Here is a 26039-nt window from a genome sequence, read left to right as displayed (position 1 = left end):
ACCTCTTCTGAGGTTTTCTTAGTGCACAGATGAAGGAAAGCCCTGTTTAGAGTTAATATTTCTCATAATGTCTCCTTTCCCACTCACCTGATTTTGGTTAATTGGCATCCTGCAAAGAATATGCTTGTTAATTGATCATTGAACAATCTGGCTTTTATTTGATATAATAAATTTTATTTATATGCAGCCAAAGCCAGGCTCAGGGTGGCTAACACCAATAAAATCACAGCAAAAACATAATGGGGGGAAGAGGGGGGATCAATTTAAAATACAGGTTAAAATAGCCAATAAATCAAGGCCATAAGGGTCTGACTGAGTCCAAACCCTGGCCCTGGTTGAGACCAATCTAACAACCTTGCGACCTGGGACCTAGAAAATGTCATTTGTGGACCTTAAGGTCCTCCGTGGGGCATACCAGGAGACGTGGTCCCGTAGGTACGAGGGTCCTAGGCCGCATAGGGCTTTAAAGGTCCAGCACCTTTAACCTGACCCTGTACTTCACCGGGAGCCAGTGCAGGTGGTAAAGCACTGGATGAATGTGATCCCTCTGCAAGGACCAGCTTCAAGGGCAGCCCTGCGTAGAGCGAGTTAACAATCAAGCGAGGTGACTGCAGGGATCACTGGCCAGATCAGGGTGAGAGAGGAAGGGGCCAACTGCTTAATAAGGCAGATGGAAAAATGCCTCCATGGAAAGGGAGGCATAGAAGGTTAGATCCACACTCTTGACAGAATGCACTGGCACTAACTCAGCCCTGCGAGTTGCCCCCCCCCCCCAACCTGAGGGTCAACAGCATATTGATGACAACCCAGCCCAAAGCTTTGGGCAAGGGGGCGCATAAAGATATTAAAAAGCATCAGGGAAAGGATTGCGCCCTGCAGGACTCCACACACCAAGGAGTGCTGAGGCAACAACTCCCTCCCTAGCGCCACCCTCTGTCCCTGACCTGAGATAAAGGAGCACAGCCATTGACTGACTGCCCTGAATCCCCACGCCGGCAAGGCAGTGGTCCAAAAGTTCGTGACTGTTGAAGGCTGCTGACAGATCTAAGAGAATCAACAGTCCCGACCAGCCTCGATCCAGCTGTCTATGGAAATCATCTGTTAGGGCGACCAAAGCCGTCTCAGTCCCATAACCAGGGCAAAAGCCGGACTGAAATGGGCCCAGAGCCAATGTTTCATCCAGAAACCTACCAAGATGTTCAGCAACCACTCACTCACTCACCTTACCCAGGTACAGAAGATTTGAAACCGGGCGGTAATTGGATAGATCTAAAGGATCTACAGATTTTTTCTTTAAGAGCCGATACACCACTGCTTACTTCAACTCCCCTGGGAAAGTCCCCGTGCCAAGGGACTGATTGATAATCTCACTCAGGGGGGCCTGCACATCGTCTGGACACGCTCTAATCAGCCATGACGGGCACAGGTCAAGGGGGCAAGTGGTGGGCCTTTCAGCTCGGAGAAATCTGTCTACATTGGCAGGGGGTATCCGATTGAAGTGGTCCAATACTGGACCTGAGGACAGTCGAGGAGCCTCCAATTCTGTTACTGTATCCAAATTGGAAGGGAGATCACAGAGGAACAGCAAGACTTTCTCCGCAAAAAAGCTTGCAAATGCCTCACACCTGTGGGTCAAATTCGTATTTAAATTTGGCTGTTCCTCTAGAGTTGTAATGCCCTAATTATTCTAAAAAGTTGCGCTGGGCGAGATCTAGCAGTTTATTATGGTTTATTATGTCCTGATGCCCTACTTACACCCCCCCCCCCATTGTCTTGCTACTGAAGCAGCTGAGCCTGCCTCACAGTATTTTGAGGATAAAAGGTGAGTACTCATGTATGGCACCTTGAGGTGGGATCTAAAGGTAATTAGAAAAATAGCTTCCTAAACACTTCTGAGAGCTCCAAAATCTGAATCATACAACTAGTTTTTACTGCGTTTTACAAAATAGTACAAAAACTTGCAATAAAAATTGAATTATAGCCTGTGCTTACAAACAATTCTTCACTTCCCTCAAGTCACTGATTTTTTAAAAACCTCATGCACCCATAGTCACTAGTGCCTGATTTCTCCAGCAGACATGCTCAAAGGGATCTGCTGTAGTGTGAAGCGCTCCATTTTCCCATCAAAAGTAAGTACAGGAGACCATCTTAACAGCTCCAAAAATCCAATGGGTTCACTACTGGATGTTTTACTCTTCATGTCTGTCATGTACAATAGTTACTTTTCACTTTTACTCCTGGCATGGGCTCTGCAATCTTGACATGGTATGGTTCAAGCTCTTCTGGGGCAATGTAATCTGGAGAATTGCACATCAGGTCTCTTCCCTTGAACGATTTGGGGAAGGCAATGACATCTCGGATACTTGCAGCTCCTACTAGAAGGCAAATCAGCCTGTCAAGTCCTAAAAGACAGATACTGAATATTAGTGGCAGCATCAAATTTTAGTGGGCATTGGAAAGATTAGTCTGGCTGTGAGGCCATTCTTCCATAGCCCCAAAACCTTTCCATGACCAATCTATATTGTGCATGCAAACGATAATGCTAAATAAAATGACTCGAGTATAATAATGTTTGATTTTGTCACCAGATGTGTGGCCTCTAACAAGCAGCACATTTGGAACTGTTTGTTTCAAGCTCTGCCTCTAGCAACAAAACAGACTGGAAGTGTGGATTAACATATGTAGATCTTGTGTTCATTGTTCTTGGTGTGAGGGCTTTCCCATCCAGGATGGCTGTTGGCTGCAGTTCTATTCAGGAGATTCAGAAAGTGGTTTTGCTTGCTCTTGGGAGACTAACTAGCAAACATATTTGAGGCGCAGATTAAATGACTGAGGGCTATTGCAGCAATGTGGTGATCTAGAGCGCTCGGATTATGTGCAAATTTTCCCAAGGTGTAGAATCTGCAATCAGACTTTTTAAAAGAGTACCTTGTATGTATAATACTTTTTTTTGCGTTAAAACGACATGCTTTTCTGAACTAACTTTGACAAGGGTGAGGTTAGTGCACACACACACACGTACCCAGGTAATAAAACAGCCCACAGCGAAGTCAGATTGCCACAAATGCTGCTCATCCAAACGTGATTTTCTTACGGACTGCAACTGGGGCATGGTGGAAGGCTAGATTAATTCAGGAACTGTTAATTTAGTCACTCCAGCATCAGGGTATGTGTAATGTATCAATGGAAAGTAATATTAGTGTTGATGGTCAGTGTTAATTGTGATTCAAGTAAAAGCAGATACTGACCTAATGCTATTCCTCCATGGGGAGGTGCGCCACTGTCCAGTGCTTCAAGCAGGTGAGAAAGCAGCTCTGTGTCCTCCTAGAAAAAAGCAAGTATTAATAACCAGCATGACTTAAAGGGCCAGACTTGATAAATCTGCTTTCTAATGCCTGCTCCCCTCCCCCTTCTGTGAGCATGTGTGGCTCAGCTCAGATTTTCTCAGCGTAAGTGTGAAACACAGGGAATTCACTTGTGAGCTGCAATCTGCATAGTCCTCTTCTCCCTCTTCTGATGAAGCAGGCTGCTGCCGAACAAGAACAATTGTGCAAAAACTAAGCATGCAGACTAGCTGGTTGATACCATCATATATTGATTGAAGCTCACTGTGAAATCCAATAGGATGAGGAGCAGTATATGATTGAATGTTTTAAATAATAATATGCAGAATCACTTTTGCTATTACCTTCAGCACTGTCTCAAGAATGAAACGCTGCAGCTTTGCGCTGTGTATTCGAATGGAGCCACCTCCAATCTCATTACCATTAAGCACCAGATCATAGTGCTGGCCACGGACCTGGAAAGAACAGGAAGAGAATTAGACTATATTCTTCTTTGTACCCCTTGCATCTGTGTGAAATACAATCTCTCCTGAGAGTGCTATTGAACTAGGTGGAAATTTGCTTAGAGACAGGGTAGATAGAAATTGGGGGGTCCAAAGACCCAAGTAACTGGTAATTCCACAGTATCACACACTTCCACATTTCCCCAGTTCTACTACTGCTCAAAACGCAAGGCTTGTGAAAACAAACATCTATTAAAAACCAATTTTTAAATTGTAAAGCATTATCTAGCAAAAATAAAAAACCAGTGAATTGCACTGCAATTAATGGGTTGAAATCGCAGGTCATTAAAATAAATCCTATAAATCATCAGTGCATGATGCCACCTTTATTTTCCTTCAACTGTAAGGCTGTAAGTTCCTGAGTGCCTGGATGGAATCAATAAATCTAGGTAAGCCAGAGTTATTTAGGGATTCAGGAAGTTATGGATCTACCTGTCCGAGCTGGTGACGTATCTCATTGAAAGAAAAATGGGCTGGATTGTACCAATGGCAAAAGTAAAACCAACTTAATGTTAGCTATTGAAAACTAGCTGCAATAAAAATGCTTTGAACTATGGTGAATTCTAGCTCCATCAGAGACAGAAATTCTCAAGGGAGTGGAACAATCCTCCACGGCTGCTTTGCATTTCCTTTTCTAACCCTGCACGGCTTCTTTGAATACACTAAACAAAAAAAAACAAAAAAAGGCACCAAGTCACCTTGGCAGGATCTGTATAGAGGAGGTGCTCATCAGAGGGGTGGGGGGCAGTGAAGGGATGGTGAGCTGACTCCAACTGCCTGGGGTTTTCTTCTTTCCGGAGGAAAAGGGGGAAATCCACCACCCATAGGAAATGAAAGGCAGAGGGGTTGCGAAGGGACAAGCCTCTTGCTTCCAGAAGATCAGCAGCCTCCAAGCGCAACTTTCCCAATGTAGAACACTAAAAAGAACCGGGGGGGGGGGGGCAGAGAGATAAAGACTAGCTTAAGGCGACAACAATCATATTCTACACTTTATTTTATTTAGTGAATAACAGAGGTAGATAATTTAGTGGATTGCATGCTTCACTTAAGACTTCTTGGATTAAATTTACATTTCTTCAAACATCAAAAAAGGTAGAAAACACTTTCTAATATAAAACAGCTGCTATTTAGCCATCTTGCATGCAAGTTATCTGACAATGAGTTTGTACTTCCTACTTTAAAAATTCTCAAAACTACATTACATTGGGATATAACATATGGTCTCTATTTTATAAGGAGTGCCTCAGCTATAAAGCCATCCTTTGGCTCTATGAGAGAAATGGGAAACATTCTGACCTCGCAGATGATCTGGGGGAATTAGTCAAGGTTTTAAAAGTCTTACAGCAGAGTAGGAATAAGCAACTTTCCACTCATCAGCCTAAACTCAGCTGGAGAGCTGTTAAGGTTGTGGAAGTCATCATATATGGTACTTAGGCTATGTTCAGCTTTGAAGAATTAAAATATTTTATATCCTGCCTTTCCATTCCAAGGCGTCTAACACACTTCTTAAACAATAATGTGTTTTAACATACTAATGGAAAACTGCACATAAAACAGATTTACAAAAGGGGAGTGGGAAAACCTGAAACTGGTTATGCGATAGGTACATCAGAACTGAACAGCCTTCGGTTGCTGTCTAAACACCACCAAGGAGGTGGGCCTGCCAAATCTTCTGCTGATCTGAAACAGCTGATCAAGCAGAAAACTTGACAGTAATTATGCTGATGAGAACAATAAAAGACTTGGGGACCCAATATTCTCCTTACCACCATCATAATAAACTTTATTGCACTAGCCAAAGGCCATGGCATCATTCACAATGGGAACAAAAAGGAGAGCAACAATAAGCATAAAAACCATAAAAACATCAGGCACTGCAGATACAATAAACCACGATCACTTCTCCTAAAAATTATTTGTTGCATACGATAGAAAAGCAGGGGGTTCTCATGTAGAATGTGCCAGCTTAAATGTCCGAATCACCTTTGCAATTGACCGCTATTTTATCTAGTTTTTTCCTCCTGGTCTTCTTAGCTGCCAAGACATATAGTGCTACTTTATAAGTGACAAAGTCAAATATTCTGTTTACCACTTTCTCATGCTCTCCAGCTGCCAGCAACACGACGTCATCCACATTGGCCTGAACTGCTCTGACAAGCTCCAGTTTTTGTTCTTCATTCAGGAACTTACCAAGTGCGGACTTCATGCTGCCATCAGACCTCAAAATGAAGTGCAATATTCCCTGTTCAGGAGAGAAGGGCAGAAGGGAAACTTAGGCAGTTCCTGAAAAAGCAAGTAGATACAAGTAGGCCAAATCCATCTCAGCAATGAACACAACTGATAAAGGTTTAATAAAAAAACCAACCCAATTTTATATAGCCATCATTTGCTTGAGGGATTTCTGCAAAAGAATGACCATATTCCTGAGCTGAAAGGAGCAAGTAGGGAGCAAACTGAAGAAGAGGAGACACAAATGGTAAGCATAATTCTAAAGCAGTTACCATTGTGGTGTGGAAAGGCCTGGCACACTCAGCTCCTTATGCACCTCAGGTGCTCATTCTTGTTCTGTGGTTGGTGGCCAAGATGCATGGTCTAATAATGTTTGAATATTTTTATTCTCACAGCATTGTACAGTTTAATGCAAAGACTGCAAACACTAACAAATGCCTTTCTGGGTCAGATTTGGGTGCAGCATTTTATCTCCAACCAGTTACTTCTGCAAATCCACTTACAGAGAATGATGGCAATACTCATTCCACGTTCCTCATCTCCAGCATCCAGGGATCAAAACCATCAAATATGATCACTTATGGCTAGTAGTCCTGGACAGACCTCTCCTCAGAGCTAATTTTGATCTTGTTCTCACTTAATTTTGATCTTGTTCTCATGTATTGTTTGCATTCAGCTCTCTTATCTTCTCTTTTCAAATTAACACCAGCGAATGAACAATCAGTTCATGGGAAATTCCTCCTGCCCCAGCCTCACTGTAAGGAATGAGAGCTGAGCAACATCACATCTCACACAGTTTAGAAGAAATTACAGTCATACCTCGGGTTAAATATGCTTTAGGTTGAGCGCTGTCGGGTTGCGCTCCGCGGTGATCCGGAAATAACGGAACGTGTTACTTCCAGGTTTCATCGCTTGCGCATGCGGTCAAAATGACGTCATGCGCATGCGTGGAAATGACGAATCGCGACCAGTGCATGTGCGGGTTACGTTTGCTTCAGGATGCGAACGGGGATCTGGAATAGATCCCGTTCTTATCCAGAGGTAGCACTGTACTGATGGAAGTGGAAGTTTCTGCGCCTTACCTGGTTAAACTGGGATTTTGCCAATTCATTTAATGACTCCAAATCTTTATTCCGAAGATGTTTCTAAATAAAAGATAACAACAGAGAAGAACAGATCATTCAATTAAGCCTATATACTCTGAAGGGCATTATTATTACATTTATCTGTTTTTTCCTAAAATTATGCTGAGTGGTGGTGGTTAATGCTCCATATTCTATTAAACTTTTTCACATTGTATTTTAAAACTCCCCATGTTACACTTTTACAAGGAATCAATTACCTTATAAAAGCAATATGCAGAATACAAAGCAAGATAGCTGAATGAAAACTAAAAGAGAACAACAACAAAACGGAAGGAAAGTAAACTTGTAATGAATATACTAATTCCTGGCAAAGAAAGCTTTGGCAATTCTTATGTACAATAAAAGCACAGCCATGGCAGTGCAAAAATTATATTTAATGTGCCCAGGTTTAATGAATAACCTCTCTCGGGTACCATCAACATGAGAGAAAAAAGGCAAGTATTTGAAAGTCCTCTATTTGCCCTGAGTTCCTGCAAATTTAAACTGTTAAGAAAGTTTCTCCATTATCGGAAGAACTGCGCTGTGTTCAACCTCCCCACTATATGAAAGTATAACAATGACACAGCCAAGTGACACACGCCAAACACCAAATTTCAAGGGCTCCCAAGTAGACCACTAGATGCCTACCTTGCCCTGACATAACATAGGGCCACAGGTTCTCCCCTGGTGTAGGACTTGAACAACTGAGACCTCAATTCAGCCATCAGGTGGCTCTGGGTTAATTACCATTAGTCTACTGGGCAGCATACCGTATTTTTCGCTCCATAAGGCGCACCGGACCATAAGGCGCACCTAGTTTTTAGAGGGGGAAATCAAGAAAAAAAAATCTATCCCTGAAGCCTGGAGAGCTAGAGGGGTCGGTGCAAATCGACCCCTCTTGCTCTCCAGGCTTCAGCGAAAGCAACGCAAAGCCTTCGGAGCGCGGTAGGAGCGCTCCCTCTGAGCTTCGGAGGCTTTGCGTTGCTATCACTGAAGCCAAGGAGCCTGCATTCGCTCCATTGGACGCACACACATTTCCCCTTAATTTTTGGTTTGCTATGAGTATAACATCATATAGACCATGTAAATCATTACTGTAGATATACTTTTTTAAAAAAACCAACTACATTGTAAGCAACTTTGAGCACTCCCATTGGAATGTGGGGTATAAATAGGCTCAACAAGCAACAATACATATGCACTATCCTGGGCTCCTTGGAAGAAGGTTTGGATGAAGATAGGATCATTCCACACACCCTTTTTCCATAAGTAAAGACTTGTGATTGATGTGACCATAGGGGGCGTGCGCACCATAAATAGTAACAAGTAGTAAACCCGCGAGCGTTAACTCCGTCTTTCTTTCTTGAAATCGTGTGCGAATAAAGGACAGAGCGAGGGGGCGGGGCCGGATGCTCCTTTCCCCCCCGCGGAGGAAAACAAGCCCGCGATCGACCGCTACCAATCGGGGATCGACCTGTCAATCACGGTCAACCAGTTGGACATCCCTGGTATACGCCATAAAGCAATTCACAAGAAAACACTGCAATCATATTATTTTACGTCTATAAAAATGTTTAAGAACAATATATCTCCCATCATAGATATTTTAAATAGTGTTTTGAGTTCAGTTCACTTTTCATTCAGTCTTTGGTTATAATAAATAAAATAATAATAATAATAATAATAATAATAATAATAATAATAATATTTCTACCCCGCCCATTCAGCTGCGTTTCCCCAGCCACTCTGGGTTGCTTGTAACATATCTAAAAACATAATAAAAACATCAATCCTTAAGAACTTCCCTAAACAGTTCTGTCTTCTAAAAGTCAGATAGTTGGTTCTACTGTTACTGATCTCTGCGCAGGGGAAGAGTCAAGAATCTTTTGGTATGGATGGTATATAAAGAGCAACATTACAAACAAGATTTGGAAAAGAGAGCAGAACTACTCACCGCTCCCTGCGGAATGCAAATGGCTCTGACGGTGCCCCGGGGCTCATTGAGAGATTTCTGCAGAACTCCAACTTCTGTGTTCCTGAACACATCAGTGACATCAATGATCTGAGCATTAGAAGTAAGAAGTTGGAGGTTTGTTAAGGCAGCACATGACACATAAGAGAGACAGCCTGCTGAACCACGACCTTCAAGCGCTGCAAAAACAGGCGACCAGCAGGGATGTTGGTGGATGCGTACACACACTTTGGCCACCAAGAGCTTCTCATTTCTCCACCCCCATTACTTCTGCATGCCAGTTGTCAATTTTTGCACAAGCCACAACATTAGTAAAGGTCTAGAGAGCTGCACACCCATTCACAGTGAATCACAACAGAAGTTTTGGAATAATTCTTCCTTACATGACTCAAGTTCTAACCATGTTAATCTGTTGCAGCAAAGACACCAAAGCAGTACTTGAAGGGGGGGGTAGATGGTGGCCTATGCCTAAACTGCCCCCCCCAAACAAGTTCAGCCGAATCATGGTCTCCCACCTGGCCACACTGTTGATTTGAACATTGCTGCAAAAAGAGTCTTCTGGCCCTTTAAAGACAACAATTTTTTATTGTGGTGCTACATTTTCGTGGGCCACAGTTCACTGATGCACCTGACCAAGTTGACCTTGGGATACTGTAGGAACTAAAATGACTTCTTGCTTTTATGTGGCTCAGATGCTGACTCTTGCTGTGCTTTCTGTCCACATACAGAACCAATGATCATTTAATACAATTTTGAAAAGGCATTTGCACTTGTTGCTTAGAGCTTTGAAGCAGGTTTACCACCAACTGAGGAAAGCAGTAGGCTACAGCCTGCATATCTTTCCTTACAGCTACGTAAGGCTATATAGTAAAGGATGGTTAAGAAATTTGATTAAAACATAAATAACTATCGTACCCAACTCTGTAAACTTTCCTGAACAGGACTTAGTTTCCAGAACACACCTTTATTTCAAAGCGAGTGTCTGGCTTATCGGTCCCATAGGTGGCCAGAGCTTCATCATAGGTAATGGATGGAAAAGGTATTGTGATGGGTCCCTTCTCCTCAGGCCAGGAATACTGCAGCAAGCCCTCAATTAAAGCCTGAATCCCAGCTTGGTCTGCAAATGACATCTCAATATCAATCTTGAGGGAGGGGGAATTAAAGAAAAAAAAGGGGGGGGGAAATAAGTAACATTCAAAGGCACCATAAGAACATTATTTTTTCGTATCTAAAACTCTTGCAAAATAGATTGTTCTAATTGAAACAAGAGAAGTATCATGGAAACTAAATTCTGAAAAAGATACAGGTGTTTGAATCCAGGCTCAGTGGCCAGGTGTGCCTTTTTTCAGCTCTGGCTAGCTCACTGGTTACAGCCCCTTTGGAGGGTGGGGAACTGACCACTGTACTCCATGCTCTGGTAACTTCTAGACTGGATTATTGCAATGCGCTCTATGTGGCGCTGTGCCTAAAGATTACTCAGAAATTTCAACTGGACCAAAGTGCAGCAGCCAGATTATTGGTTGGGGTTCCCTTCAGAATTCATACCATCTGTTTTAAAACAATTGCACTGGTTGCCAGTTCATTTCCAGGCATGGGCGTAGCCAGGAGAGGCAGGGGGACAGCTGCCGAACCCCAAATCAAGTAAGTAAATTTGCACCTAACCACTATACAGTTTTCAACAAATACTGAAGTTGCACCTCTGACTTTTGACACCTGAGATGTATATTTTTACAACCCACCCTAGTTTTTAAGTTGTTAAAATCACCCTGTGATTTTAAGTTGTTTTAGCCCATAATGGGACCTTATGGTGAAGGATAGATAATAAATTAAAATAATAATTTATTGAGGTTCACAGCACCCATTTCAAGCTGAAGGATTTGCACTTTGGGGATTTGGCACTGGAGATTTGTTTGTAATATTTCAATGTCACCGCTCCTTGTCGTAACTTTTTTTTTTTTTTTTTTTTTTACAATATATACCCTTCAAAGGAACTACACCTCTTACAGTCGGTGGGGATACGATTGTAGACCAATGCATTTATTACTGCATAAGCTTTCAGGTTCTACGGTGCACTTTATCAGATGCATCTGAAGCTTACATTAGGAAACTTTCCTTACAGCAAATTAATTTGCCCAGGTGTGAAAAGCTCCCAGGGAATATTTTGCCAAAGTTCTTATCCCACAGTAATTGGCACTTGGCACACCTTAACTTTTTGGTTTGGTCCTTAATGTGTTTTTGGGATGTTAGAAATTACTGTTTTAAACACTGTAGCAAAAGGACACTTTATGTTACAAAAAAAAACCATGTCTTGTACCTGCTGAACAAATTGTGCCGATCACGTGTCCAAGATTTCCTTAGAGCTTTTAAATCTTACATCAAATTGTAAAAAACACATAGCGAAGGATATAAATTACCTGAGTGAATTCAGGCTGCCTGTCTGGCTTGGAGCCTTCATCTCGATAGCAGCGGGCTACTTGGAAGTACCTGCCATTGGAATTGAAGGTCACCACTGTCACCATTCTGCTTACAAAGTATTAATAGCATTTTTCCCAAAGATATTCACCATCGGCAGGCAGAAGGAAAGAGCTGCTTGAGTAGTGGCTATGATAACTAGCACAAAGCTAGTGGACACAGAAGAGAAGGAATAATCAGTGGTCAGAGGAAGGAGGTTTATGGTTATGGTTTATGCCCGAGTGAGTATTTTTCATGACCGCTGAACCAGTACTCAGTGCTCCACACACTTTGGCTTGATTACCTGTCAAGTCCTAATTTGGTGTCACCACTGACCTGTCCCCAGAACAATTCCTCTGCACTGCCAGAGAAAGCTAGGGGAGGAGAAGAGAAAAGGAGATTCTCTGCCACAGTGCTGAGGTTTGTGTCTCTACTGCTGCTTCTGTTGGCCTTACAACTCAGCAGTGCAACTGCTCCACCAACTCAGGAGACAGCAGGGGGGGTCTCACATTGCTATGAGCAGGGGCCCTTCTGTCCAGGGGTCCTTTACCTTTACCCTTTACCTTGCCAAAGCACCATGAGAATGCACTCCTGCTGAGCAGATTTGCAATGGCTTGTCCTCAGGTACTAGACAGTGCCAACTTTATTGTGAACCCTATTATTCCTATTAGGGTGGTGTCAGTTTCTGTGACAAGTAACCTCTGCTGCCCAACCCCCACCCCACTCTAGGGAACAGGGTTTCCATTCCCTGATGTAGGAGGAGACACTCATGTAACATTCCTTTTTCCAGGAGGTTCCCAAGAAACTCACCTGTCCAGGCCTCCTACCATCAATAGCTGCTTAAACTGCTGAGGACTCTGGGGCAGTGAGTAAAACTTCCCAGCCTCTCGTGAGGGCACCACAAATTCCTTTGCACCCTGGTATTAAAAGAAGGGTAGGACAGCAGGAATTGCAGTGACTTTAAAATTACATAAACTTATACTTCAGATCAGTAAGCCACAAAACAGGTCCCCAAATATTTTTTGCCTCCACCAAGCTCCCTTTGAAAGATTCAACACCCTCCCACAGCATTTACCTTGGAAATGGAAACCCACTAATGCACTTTGCCCACCAAACCCAAATCATGTCTCCTGCATGTCACAGTTGTTGTCATGCAGTAACGCTAATTGTCAGTACTAATGTGGGTTCCTAAAACACACCAGAGGCAAATAAACATGTAGTATTTATTTGCAATGGTCGAGCAGGTTCTTCTTCTGCCCTTAGAACCCAGTTTCACATCTATTGGCACCAAACAATCTGACTGATAAACATGTTAACCTTAGTTTCACCTCCCCCCTTGCAAGTCAGGTGGGATGTTCACGTCCTCTTTTCAGAAGCTTACACATATTTACAGTTCACCTTTTTAAAATCGAATAACAAACAATAAACTAAAACTGTTTTATGGTGGTGAAGAAATGGAAGACTGGTGATCTCATGGATGCTGTTGCATCGGTGTTCCCTCAAAGTTGTAACACATTCAGCATCAGAAGGCGACTAGGCTTCTCTTTGATTCAGCCTGAAATTTCATGCACACTTGCCTGAAGGGGCACTGCATGGCATATGGCTCCACCTGACCCCCATCTACACATTAGCGTGGGGCACCTAAGGCAGGGAACACTGTGTGTGTAAGTTTCCCTAGCTCCTGAAACCATGCACAATCATAGATCCATGGTCTGAAGCACTCCTAGAGGCTTCCCCACTTCAGATGGCAGTGGGAGCCACACACCATGGGAGTTGAGGCCAGAGGCACAAAACTCCCACAATCCACTTAATCATCCCTTCACAAAGCAAGTGTCATGACCACACCCCCCCCGGGCTTGAGTGATTGTATTTCTAAGCTGCTTTCCACTCAAACAAACCTCAACGTGGCTTGCAAAAATAAATAATAATAACCTAATGGAACATCACAAGTACAGCAGAAAACATATAATTAATAAATATCACCAGTAAAACAATTACAATCTATAAAACAATGCTAAGAAAACCAGCAACTAAAAAATAACTTAAACATGATTCAACTTTGTACACACACCGTTCCACCCACCCACCATACAGGAGGCCCCTGATCTAACAGAAATACCGTATTTTTCGCCCTATAGGACGCACTTTTCCCCCTCCAAAAATGAAGGGAAAATGTGTGTGCGTCCTATGGGGCGAATGCAGGCTTTTGCTGAAGCCTGGAGAGCGAGGGGGGTCGGTGCACCCCGACCCCTCTCGCTCTCCAGGCTTCAGGAAGCTATCCGCTAGTTCGTGGGAGATGCAGCTCTCCCACGGCTAGCGGAGACCTTGCTGGCACCCAGAAGCTTAGGGCGCGCTGAGCTCAGCACGTCCCAAGCTTCGGGCTTTGCGCAGCGCTCCGCTAGCTGTGGCTCCCACGGCTTGCGGATAGCAGCCTGTTCTGGGGGCTGGGGTCGGGGGAAGCTCGGGCTTCCACCGCCCCAGCTCCGCACCTGGGGGGGGAAATAATTTTTTTTCTTTATTTCCCCCCCCAAAAAAACTAGGTGCGTCCTATGGGCCGGTTCGTCCTATGGGCCGAAAAATACGGTACCTAAAATAGAGCTAAGCTTTAACTTATTAGTTATTAAGTTAAATCCTGTAACTTGTCTTTTCAACAAGTGATGTTCAAGGCAGTCACCAACAACAGTACGAATACAGCAAAACAGCTGTCACAGGAATATTGAAGGGAAGCCCCCCCCCCAACATGTATTAGACCCTTACACCTGTTCTTAAACAAACTATGATGTCCAGTTTTATTAGTGCTATTAGTTATATTCCTGCATTGCAAAGGATTGAACTTAGATGACTCTTGGGGTTCCTTTCAACTCTACAATTCTGCGATTCTTTGAGATTCAATTCCACATCTCCTGGAGACAAGACTGAAGGTGCAGCTAGCCACTCACACGGAGTTGTACCCCTGAAGAAGGCTCAGTCTGGGTTTGCTTGTTGTGAAAGCAACATTGGAGCCCAATCAGTCTGAGCTTCAGATGCAGCTCTCCAGGGTGCTACTTGCTTTGCCTTGTAAGAATCTGACCTCTAATCTGCTTGTCCTTGCCTTATGACAACTTCCCCCCAACCTGCTCCCCTCCAGACGTTTTGGACTACAATTCCTGTCAGCCCCAGCCAGCAGGGTTAATGGTTGGGGAAAACGAGGGTTGTAGTTCAAAACATCTAGAGGATGTCAGGCAGGGAATATTGCTTTATGCAAACTGATTCATGTCTTGCCTGAGATTACCTGACCAGAACCCTAACTCGGACTTGCTTGCTTTTTCTCTTCTTCCCTTGTTAAAATTCAAATTTCTGCTAGCATACCAACGCCCTCCTTCCAGAACTCACCCTCTTTTTCAGAACTCAGGATTGAGAGAAAAAATATTTGTTTTGAGGGCAGAGACAGTGGCTTCAAATAATCTCTGACACTCTGGAAGAGTAATGGCTGTCTTCATCCCCCCACTTTGATGAAAATCCTTTCTGAATCAAACAATTAGAAACTTTTACAAAGCAATATACACAGAGAAAATACTTACCCCTGGAGTCTTCTTGAATAGTGTTGGCGTTTCCACATCCACAAAGCCTAAAACATATTTCATATATCACTTGTTATTGAGTAAAAGGAGAAAAGAAAAGGCATTACTAACTTGCTGTTATGAGTGAGAAACAAAGGAAGTTGCCTGAAACCAGGTCAGACCACTGGTCCATCTACTGTCAACAGTACTGTCAGTTTCAGGCAGGGGATATTCCCAGGCCTGTCAAGGAATGAGCCAGAGACCCAAAGCGGGTACTCTACCACTGAGCTAGACCCCCTGTCCAGTTCTCTGCACTTCTCTTACCATGACGATTGCAGAGGTATTCCCGCATTCTCATCACCACCTGGGACCTCATTCGTAGGTTGTACTGCATCTGGGCGCTCCGCAGGTCCAAATAGCGATACTGCATTCGCAAGGCCTCGGTTTTCTGAGAAAGGGAAGGGGTTGTAGGTCAGAAGAAAAAACAAGTAAGTACATGAATGGGAAGCCTATGGGGGAAAAGGAAATTAAAAAGAAATTAGGAAGCATCCATATCACATAGCTAAATGGCAACAAATTAGTGCTTTTCTTCACAGCAAAATGGTTCAGACCTCTCCCACATGTAATTTTTCCAATTTTGGAAAGTTAATTCTTATTTTTTCACACTGTTCAAAAGGTATAATCTCAAATTTGCTCAAATATGAACCCGGACACCAAACGGGTTTAAGAATGTCCTGGAACACTGATTTAGAATGTGACATAACTGAAGATACTTAGCCATGTGGAAAAAAACCACACATTCTTCTCATATCAGCTAAACATAAAGAACTGTCATTAAAGTTGATTCATAAGCAGTGCAAGACTCCTAGAAGACTCTTGTATCTAAATTCATCTCCACTTCTAAGGTGGTGGAGGGGATGTTCAGAAATTGGATCGTATCTCTACCTATGGTGCAGCTGTACTGGAGTTCAATAAATTTGGGCAACATTATACAGAGACATTGATAAGATCTTAAACGGACGTATTACCCCAACTTTTCAATTAGCCTTTTTATATATACGTGATGAGGATAATCAAATTTTGCATAATATTTTGGTTTTGGGGGTCGAACATGCACAGAAGCGCCGAATCGCAACCCGTGCATGCACAGACGCGCCACTGTGGATTGCGAACGTGAATCCCGCACAGAAAACGTTCGCAACCCGAGCGTCCACTGTAGTGATAGAGCCTCTTGAATTTCAGTAAGGAAGGCATTCCACCACACGATCATAAGGTCATGGAAGTATTTCTGAAGCCTGATAATCATTCTCACATATTTCCTTTGCTCTCCAGCCATCGCTAATCGTTCTTTTCAGTTGAAGACAAATTATGGAACATTTTCCCAAAGCTGTTAATTGGAACTGTACATCATCAACACACGCTTCTTCCCAAACCTTCTTTCTACAAGACTGGACAGGAGGAAGGTTGGAAGAACAAGGTCACCCAAGAATTTAAAATATGCTTTGTACCAAACAGCCAACCACACAGAAATAAAGAGAAAATCACCTTGACAAAGTCTTTTATTTCAAAAGGAAGTTTCTTACAGGAGTTCAGGATCTCTACTGTTTTCACCTTAACTTCAATATCACCTGTAGGCAATCTCTAAAAATGAACAAGAAAGAGAAAAATAATCACCACTATTTTTACATACATCCCTGAGATGATGGACCAATAGCTATCTGCAATTGTGCTATACTATACTTTATTATTTTACTGGAATGTTTCCTGTTGGTTTATTTTTTATTTTTTGTCTCATTAAGCCTATCCAATGGAAAGACAAACTTCTGTCTCCCTTCTCCATTTTGAAGATGGAGGCTTGCCTGGGCTTAAACCACCCGGCCAGCACAGAGACAAGCCAACAGACCTCACCTCCTGCAGTTCAGCTGGACGTGAAAGGCCAAAGCAGGCTTCAAGCTCCCACTCACCACTGGACCAGATTCAACTAATTAATCCCACGAGCAGAAGCCAACACAAAAACTTCTGCTAGCACAACAGAGTTCGCTGCCTCATGTGGGGGATGTTGGGTGTACCCCCAAAACAGGATGTGGAAGAGAAGAGCTGAAATCCGTGCGTCGACAGAACATTCACTTTAGAACAGTGTTTCCCAAAGTGAGTGATACCACCCCCGGGTGGTGGGGAGCGCTGGAATGATCCAGGGGAGTGGTAGTAGCCTTGGATGCAATTGGGGGGTGTTGAATAAAACTAAGGGGGCAGTGGAAGCATAAGGAAAGAAGAAAATTTTGAAAAACCGTTCATACATGTTTTTTCGGTTGTGTAGTAACACTTACTGCCAGGTCAGGCACTGTTGGGGGACAACGATACCCCCCCAGATCTGGTGCTGGAGGTGAGGGGATTTCTCGGGCTTAAGTGAACCTTCTTTGGCTTCACCCAGACCCAGAAAATGGATCACAGCTTGATGCCCTATTTGGCCAGTGGCAAGCAAATCAGTTAACTAAAAAACACACAAATTGACTACAAATAACTAATCACAGTGATTTAAGAATGCTGACAAAAATTAGAACCAAACATTAATAAATTGATAGCAGCACACCAGGTTCATCCTTTTTGTTAGGATTATTTTTAATGTTATACATAATTTTTATTTTAATATTATCCTTCATTATCTTAATTTTCTGTAATGTGAATGTTACTACGGTTGATTATAATAAAAAAATTATAATTTCAAGCCTCAAGGTGTTTTATTTACAACATCTTTATTATGTTGTAGGGTGTGGGTAGAAATATAGATACAAGTATATAAAAGAACACAAATCTGTCACTTCAACTTTCTGTTCACTTAAAGAAGGTAGATTTCCACGGGGCAATGAGTAATTTTTTTCTGAAAAGGGGGTGGTAGGCCAAATAAGTTTGGGAACTTTTGCTTTAGAATGACAATTAATTCTTCCACCTGTCTCCTCCCCACTGGGGGTGGGAAGGGAAGGCAGAAATTGGTTTTAGTAGGAAAAACTAACCCTAGCCACTTTGGCCCTGCATGGCTTATTTCAAGCATTATTATTAATCATTTCTATAGTGCCATCAAGGTGCAAGGCACAGAGCACAGGACCCGAAGGCAGGTCTCTGTGCCAAGGAACTTACAATCTAAAATGCAACATATGGGAAACAGAGAAAGGGGAGGGAAGTGGAAGCAGAAGTTAGCATGGAAAAAATATGTGACTGTTTCAGCTGCATGTGATAAGCTGAGCTGCAGGCAGATACGGGAGCCAGGGGGCTAAGCCAAGCAAAGGTCATGGGAAAGGTGGGTTTCGATGAAAGATCGAAGGAAGAAAGGTGGAAACACACAGAAGCAAAGATCCCCCAGCCTTCCTCTCAACCTTGTTGTCGTCGTTGAGGGAATGGGGGTTGCTATGTAACTGCCAGGGCGATCCTTGCCCACCTCTGCAGCTCCAGGCTTGGGCAAATACTGATCAGATAATGGCAGTTACACTCACTGGGGCAAGTGGAAATGGGGCAGCCTACTTTTAGCAAGCAAGACCAGAAACTTCAGGTGAGGCTGAAGTCAGGAGGTTACAGCCCTTTATTATCAAATTAGGGCTGGGGGATATAAGCTTTTCAACATCACAGTTTGGCAATATACTGTTGAAAAAACCAGCTGCATTGGCCTCTGCCCACAAAGCACCTCGTGAATGCCTCAGCTCTCACCCAGAGAACTGAGGCGGTTTCACCCAGGCGCTCACTGGTTGGGACAACACAGCTTGTTTGCACAGCTCAGCTGGGGAGGGGGAAGGTTCCCCCTCTCCAGCTGAGACAGTGCCGGCACTCCCCCCCACTCAAGGGCGAGTGGACAGAGCATTGGGGCTGTTTTAACTGCTCGCTGCGAGGAGTACCAAGCGCGAAATGGAGGAGGAAAGGGGGGCGGGGGGAGCACGCCACCCTCGGCACCATCAGGGAGGAGGGTACCATTGCAGCTGCCCCCCCCCAGCCACACATCGCGTACCTCCCCACTGTGCCGGGCGCCACGCCCCCACCTGCTTTCCGCCCCCAGTGTCAGAGCGCGCAGCTTCACCACTGCAAGCATGCGCACCCTCAGCCGAGCAGTTTCAAGGAGCCCCCACCCCGCCACCGGCTCATGGGAGCCAGTGCTGGGCTGAGGGCTCCTTTTTAACTGCTTGGCTGAGGTAAGGACAGCTTCACACTCCTCAGTTGAGCAGTTTAAAGATGCAGAGGGAGGAACAAGCTGTATCAGCGCATCGTATGAGGGCAGAGTGTGATGGCAGTTTCACTCACCGCTCTCCTGAGTCCCTCTGCTAGCAGGATCGCTGGAGGAAGGAACTCTAGCAGACACTGCTAGCCAGTGCTTTTTTGGGGGGGTACGCATACCCCTAAACATTTTGTGAATCTAAGTTTGGTCTCATTGAGGGGCAATATTTCAAAAGGAGTAGGAAAATGAGAGTACCCCTAAACTTTTTTTTTTAGAAAAAAAGCACTGCTGCTAGCAGAGGTACTCAGGAGCTGTGGCAGTTTCACCAGCGATATACCTAGGAGTGAAGCCGACATCACGGTCTGCTCCTCATACCGATCCTGGGCGATATATCAATATATTGGCCAGGCCTTTATCAAATATAATAGCAGTACATGGCAAAGCAATACAAATCCAAACCCCCACTTCCCAAACCCAAAGTCACATGTAAGGAGACATTTCAGCTTTCGGGAAACAGTTTGTAGTGTCTTGAAGTGGCCAAGTTACACTGAGATAAAATTAGAGGGAGATTCTCCTTAAAGTACGCACGGGGTTTGTCTGTCCTGGAGGCCGGGGGACAACAGTTCCAGTCAGCCTCACTACAGATTCAACTGGAGTGTCATACAAGATCTTCCTCAAATGGGAAGCTGCCTGCAGAAAGATGGAAACAACACATAAGATTGCACAGGTACAACGTTTAGGAGCACGGATCTAGAACTGATGAGCTACCTTAATAGTGGGCCAATTTCAGTATTGCAGTCTAATATTAGGCTCCTCTGCCAAAGCAGAATTTGCACAGCCCACAAATTCACAAGCAAGAATGAATTATCCTGCTGATGAATTCTATCTTAAGATTATAAGAAGTGATTTGCTGAATCAGATCAAATCCCACCTAGTCCAGCACTTCTTTCTAGAATCCTAGGCAGTAAGCATAGAGCTGGTTCGTAGTTTCTGCGGGTGCTTAACCTGCATAAATGACCCCCTTTTATCCTAATTGAAATGAGAAGAAAAAGGCAGGCAGGCAGGATAAACAGTAGACTGTGATTTCTACCTTTGAACAAGTCACATTCAGCTTCTGCTCTTCCTCCACCTTACTGCTAAGCTCACTTCCCTGCATTATCCTTGTAGGCCAGCGGTTCCCAACTCCCCTGATCCCAGACCACTCGAAAGTGGCTGAGATCATGAGATGGTTTTTCTGCCTGCCGTAGAATCTGTAATACACTGTGCTAGATGCTGTATGATTTTTAATTGTACAGTGATACCTCGGGTTACAGATGCTTCAGGTTGCAGACGTTTCAGGTTACAGACTCTGCTAACCCAGAAATATTACCTTGGGTTAAGAACTTTGCTTCAGGATAAGAACAGAAATCGTGCTCTGGCAGCGCGGCAGCAGCGGGAGGCCCCATTAGCTAAAGTGGTGCTTCAGGTTAAGAACAGTTTCAGGTTAAGAACGGACCTCCAGAACGAATTAAGTACGTAACCCGAGGTACCACTGTATTTTATTGCTTCTTTTAATGCTTATACATTTCATAGAATTCAAACTGTAAGACAATATAATATACAAATAGAAAACAATACAAGAATCCTAAAGCCCTTTTCAGGCACTGTTTATGTGTTTAAGTGTATTCATAACACGAATAAGGGCACCAATGATAATACTTTTCTTTTAAAATGAGCACAGAATATAAGCAAAAATAACCTACTTATGATTGTATATTCATTGATAAATCTCTTGTGTAGTCACACAGAATGAACATCTATAGGTTGTATGTTCACTTGTAAATGATCAGAAGCAGTTATGGGAAATCAAGTTTGCTGTTACATATTCAGAATCACAGTGCCTGCAATGTGTTATGTTTGAATAACTGCAATGCTTGGTGGGCAGCATGACCGAGGACAATAAATCATTTAACCAGTGCAACTGCAGAAGCAAGCCTTGATAGCTCACCTCATCCTGAGGTATGACAATCTGGGTGAGTCCTTGGAAGTCTCTCAAAACCACGAACTGCTGCTGTCTAATCACAGGAGACACAAACAGAATGGTTTATAACACTTCAGGTAAAACCTCTACATTAGAGCAAGCTTAAATGAGGTCAGTTTACATATGCAAATAAATAATATAATATAGAGTTCCTGAAGCTACTATTTCATGTCTAAGAGAAAAGAAATCTCTTCATATTGAACTTCAGAAAATCAGGACAAAAGGCTAGGCTAGGACCTTCTCCCAAAGAGTGAGTCCCAAACATGCTATATCCCACAAGCACACTCTCCTCTTTCAGAACTGACCATTCAAGTTGGAGTGAAACCACTAGCAACCAAATCAGAGTGCTGTAGGGGGAAAAAGGATATTGAAAGCCATCAAGAGATCAAGTAGAATAAGCAGAAATAGGTCCAGAAAATCAGTTTCCTCCAATAGTGCTTGGCTAAGGTTAACAATGTGGGAACTGGTACTTAAGTCTCATCTATTTAGAACACTTCAATAATTTTCTCAGTTCACAGAAGGGATACTAGAATAGATGGACCCTAGTTTTGACTCTGGAAAGCAATTCTAATGCTGCTAGCCAACTTAAGGTTTGCCATAACACCTTCAATCTAACAATCCTGGATGCTTTTATTTACCTCTGATATTGAATCCATCCACACAGGGTGACCTCCTGACCTACATGAGCAGAGCGCAATTCCCCACAAGTTTTGGTCCGGGAAACAAAACTATTGACATCTTGTGTAGAGAAAAAAACAATTATACTTAATTACATTCATAAGAAAGGTAATACATTTTCAACACAGTATAAAATATAATCAAAACAAATTATAGAGATGCCAGTTATGGGCATGAATATTAATAGCGCAATCCTATTATATGTGTACTCAAAAGTAAGTTCCAGTGAGTTCAATAAGGCTTACTAGGGTGGTTATTGCATAAATCAGTGGTGTCCAAACTTTTTTCAAAGAGGGCCAGATTTGATGAAGTGAAGGGCTGTGAGGGCCGACCAAAGTTATTGACTTTTTTTAGGATTTTACCCCCGGAAATAAACTGCCACAGGGGCCAGATTAGGCACCCCCCCCCCCAGGCAGACTTTGTATGTGCCTGGTATAAATGATGTAAAGCATTAATTAATTAATTAATTAATTAATTGCACAAGGTAGCTAGATAACATTTAATGTCATTAGTCATGTTACATAGCTATTGCTCATCAGTTTCCCCACTGATTTTTACAGTGCCCAAACTGGACTGGCCAGTGGTTTAAATTCCTTACTTGGGGTTCCACAAAACTACTTGACTAGCTACAGCTTAAAGGCACAACCATTCCCTTGTTCCAGTGTCCTTTAACAGCAGCATCCCAGTTTCAAAGCAGCAACAGCCATTAGTGTGAAAGAGCCAAACAATGGGCAAAAGCTTACGTGATGAAGGAGCACTGCTCAGAGACATAGTGAAGCTTCCTAGCAAAAAAGCAGCAATTCATTCTATGAGGCATCTTGAAAGAGCTCATAGTGAGAAAAACTGTTCAAGAGCAGTCAGGAGGAGCTAGAGGAAATACATTTAGAACATCCTGAGTATTCCATTTTGTTTGCATGACTACAAACTAATCCTATGGAGAATTTGGCCCATTAATTTAAGCAGGTTTGTACACAATTATAATCTTTAGGGGGCAGCTCTAGTTAGAGTTGTGCTGACACTATTTTTCCTCAACCAGAAGATCCTGCATCTTCCATTAAACACACGATATGCAACACTAGATTTCAAACACTATCAACAAGATTTTCAAGGCATTATTTAAAGTTACAGGGTGTCAGGGACTCAGGAGCAGGAGCACTGGGGAGAGAGGAATTGGAGAGCGAAGGGGAAGAATCCGAGGGCAGCGTAGGGGAGTATGACAGTGGCCCGAGAGATTCCATGAGCTTCTCCAGCGAATCAGAAGATTCCCAGAAGAGGGCGCTGATGGTCAGGGCAAGGGGGGTCCCAGGGGGGACGCACCAGAAACAAGGAGACAGAGGGGAACCCCAAAGCAGCAGTGGGGGATTGGGACCAGTTTCCCCACCAGAGCGTAGTGGGGGGAAGAGTCACATGTGTCAGGGCCAGCGTCTCCTCCAGAGAGGGAGTCAGGGCTGACCACGCCTCCATCGGAGAGTGGGGGAACGGAAGGGAGGTCAGTTGCAGCTAGCCCCCCCCGAAGGGGGAAGCAGTGACAGCAGCAGTGAAACGGTCAGGAGGAAAGTTACCAGCTGGGCGCGCGCGCCAAGTTCAAATGTACAGGCGCGGGGAACAGCAGGAGACCCGGATGGGGAACCAGCTCCTAAAGCCCGCCGGAGGGAGGGGGAAGGCTCAGGGGAATCAGCGGGAGAAGAGGCTAGAAAGGGCGAGACCCCAACGGCCAGGCGGAACCAGAGGCGGAAGGAACTGAGGAAGAGGTGGAGTAAGGCTAGAATCTTAAATTGGTGTCAGGGGGGAGGAGACTCAGACGGAGCATCAGCGGTCTAACAGTTGAGACGTAGAGCTGCGCGCTGCGGCTCTGGAAGTGAAACTGAACTTCAATAAAGACTTTGTACCTAACAACGAAGCAGCGTTGGTCCTTTGTGAGCTGGGACCTTGGGCAGCTCTGACACAGGGTTTCTATTTTTGGATGGTCTGTTGGTCTGAGAAGCCGAAGCGTTATACTAATTGTTGCAATCATCAACATCATCATCTTGTGGTACCCTAAAACACATTTATTGCAGCAGAAGCTTCTGAGCATTAAAACCCTGTCAGATACAATGATCACCTAAATAGGCAGGTAGGGTAAATATTCTCCAGAGAAGAAACAGGTGGATCTGTTTGTCTACTGTTTTTTACAAGGAGAACCAATGATGAAACCTATTCAGGGATTTCTCCCCCCCCCCCTTATGTTTTTAAGCTGTTCTTTATTTTTAATCTGCAAACTGCCTTGAGTTCCTGTCAGGTGTCTGCCTGCCTACTGAGATCAAGCAGGTGGCTTTACTGTACTCCCTTTGACACCTGCTGCAAACACCTTTCTTTTAGACAAACCTACACAGATGATTAAGAAAGTTGAGGCAAATCTTAATCCATTTTAGCGTTTTGGAAATACAGTGGAACCTCGGGTTGCGAACGGGATCCGTGTGGGAGGCACGTTCGCAACCCGCAGCACTGCATCTGCGCACGCACAGGTCGCAATTCTGGTACCCGTTCTGGTAATTCCGGGTCCGGCGTGGTGCACAACCCGAAAACACGTAACCTGAAGTGTCTGTAACCCGAGGTACCACTGTAGGCTTGTCAATTTTTCCTTGATTTTTACTGTTTTATCTTTTGTAAACCGCTTTGAGAGCCCACCCCCAAGAAATCAAGCTGTGTATAAATGTCAATGAAATAAATATTTAAAATAAAAAAAAGAATAATGATAATCGTATGGGATTACACTCCCTCTGAAGGAGCAGATATGTAACTTGGGGGATACCTCTGGATCCTTTGATGTCACTTGAGGTTCAGGTGGCCACCGTGGTACAGAGTGCCTTCCCTCAGCTTTGGCTGGTGGCCCAGCTGTGCTTCTATCTGGACAGGGATAGCTCTGGTAACCTCTAGTTTAGATTACTTCAAAGCTCATGTGGCGGCCACTGGGGCAAGACCACTTCAGCATAGTTCTGTACATTGAACCTGGCCTATCTGCACTGGCTGCCAATTAATGTCAGGCCCAATTCAAAGTTCTGACTTTGATTTATAAAGTCTTCAAACAGCCCCGGACCACAAGACCTCAAGGACCCCCTCTCCCCATATAAACCAACCTGGACCCTGCTATCATCATCTGAGGCCCTTCTTTGTATGCCTCCTCCATGACAGGTCCGTAGGGTGGCATGATGGGAGCAGGCCTTTTCTGCAGGGGATTCCCTGCTTGTGGGATGCTTCCTCCAGGGAGACTCACCTGGAACCTTCTTTACATATCTTTCGGTACCAGGCAAAAACATTTCTCTGTAACCAGGCCTTTGAGCGATTAAAAAACCTTTGGCCTTTTAAACTGGGGGGGGGGGGGCAATTGTTTTTGTTATAACGGTATGTATTTTTGTGCTTTTATGTAAACCTCCCTGTGATCTTTGGATGAAGCCATGAAGTGCACTATAGAAATTTAATAAAGAAATAAATATAATTCCTACGAATCATACACCGCTGGTTGGTAAGAAAAACCTAAACGCAGTTTGCAAAAAGGTAAAACTGAGAGCAAATTCACAAGCCTACTTTTAAAACCTACAAAAGCTAAAGATGCTGAAAAAGGGTCAATATTGACCTAAGCATCTTGGTAGCTCTTGTCTAAGCACTAATATTTTTAGCAGACGCCAAGAGCAGCGCAGGCTCCTGCTTTGCCTCCAGAGGCGGGGAGTTCCAGAGAGCGGGCGCCGCCACACAAAGCGACCCGCTTTCTTACCGGCGCGGCAACGCGGCATTCAGGTGCGGCCCCTCCCTCAGCCGGAGCCCCGACGCCTCCCCCGACCCCCCTCCGCCGGCGCCACGGACCTGCAGCGCCGGAGACGCGCCTGGCGCCGCCCTGGGCCGCCCCGCTCGGGAAGAGCAGCGAGAGCGGGGCGCGGAGGGGGCCCGGCAGCCCGCGCACGGTCCTCCAGAACACCGGCATCGCTCCTCGCCTTCGCCCCGCCG

The 26039-nt window shown here is 44.1% G+C and overlaps 1 protein-coding gene and 1 long non-coding RNA gene across 3 annotated transcripts in view; one reads left to right on the top strand and one right to left on the bottom strand.

The window, feature by feature from the left end:
• Nucleotides 1-152: 152 nt before the first annotated feature.
• DARS2 (aspartyl-tRNA synthetase 2, mitochondrial) lies at nt 153-26027 on the bottom strand. Of its 2 annotated transcripts, none has more exons than XM_083621405.1 (17): nt 25899-26027; nt 22019-22118; nt 21348-21414; nt 19949-20050; nt 16708-16803; nt 15487-15610; nt 15184-15230; nt 12434-12540; nt 11587-11656; nt 10135-10314; nt 9155-9262; nt 7159-7221; nt 5937-6089; nt 4546-4764; nt 3689-3799; nt 3249-3324; nt 153-2402 (listed from the first exon to the last, which is right to left on the bottom strand). In XM_083621405.1, the coding sequence occupies exons 1-17, from the start codon at nt 26014-26016 to the stop codon at nt 2206-2208; spliced, it is 1938 nt and encodes a 645-aa protein (XP_083477531.1). In that variant the 5' UTR covers nt 26017-26027; the 3' UTR covers nt 153-2205. The 2 variants fall into 2 exon arrangements, with proteins under 2 accessions (XP_083477531.1, XP_083477532.1); XM_083621406.1 differs by lacking the exon at nt 25899-26027 and adding an exon at nt 25822-25846.
• The window catches only part of LOC310765901, a 92422-nt gene continuing 87569 nt past the window's right edge, over nt 21187-26039 (top strand). The window contains exon 1 of the long non-coding RNA XR_014549864.1: nt 21187-21209. This is a non-coding gene — a long non-coding RNA (uncharacterized lncRNA). The remainder of the gene's footprint in view (nt 21210-26039) is intronic.

Source organism: Podarcis filfolensis (genome assembly GCF_964270895.1).
Source record: "Podarcis filfolensis genome assembly, chromosome: 6".
In the NCBI taxonomy this organism is placed as follows: domain Eukaryota; kingdom Metazoa; phylum Chordata; class Lepidosauria; order Squamata; family Lacertidae; genus Podarcis; species Podarcis filfolensis.
Note: the sequence above shows the minus strand (reverse complement) of the source record. Positions and strands in the feature narration are given on the sequence as shown.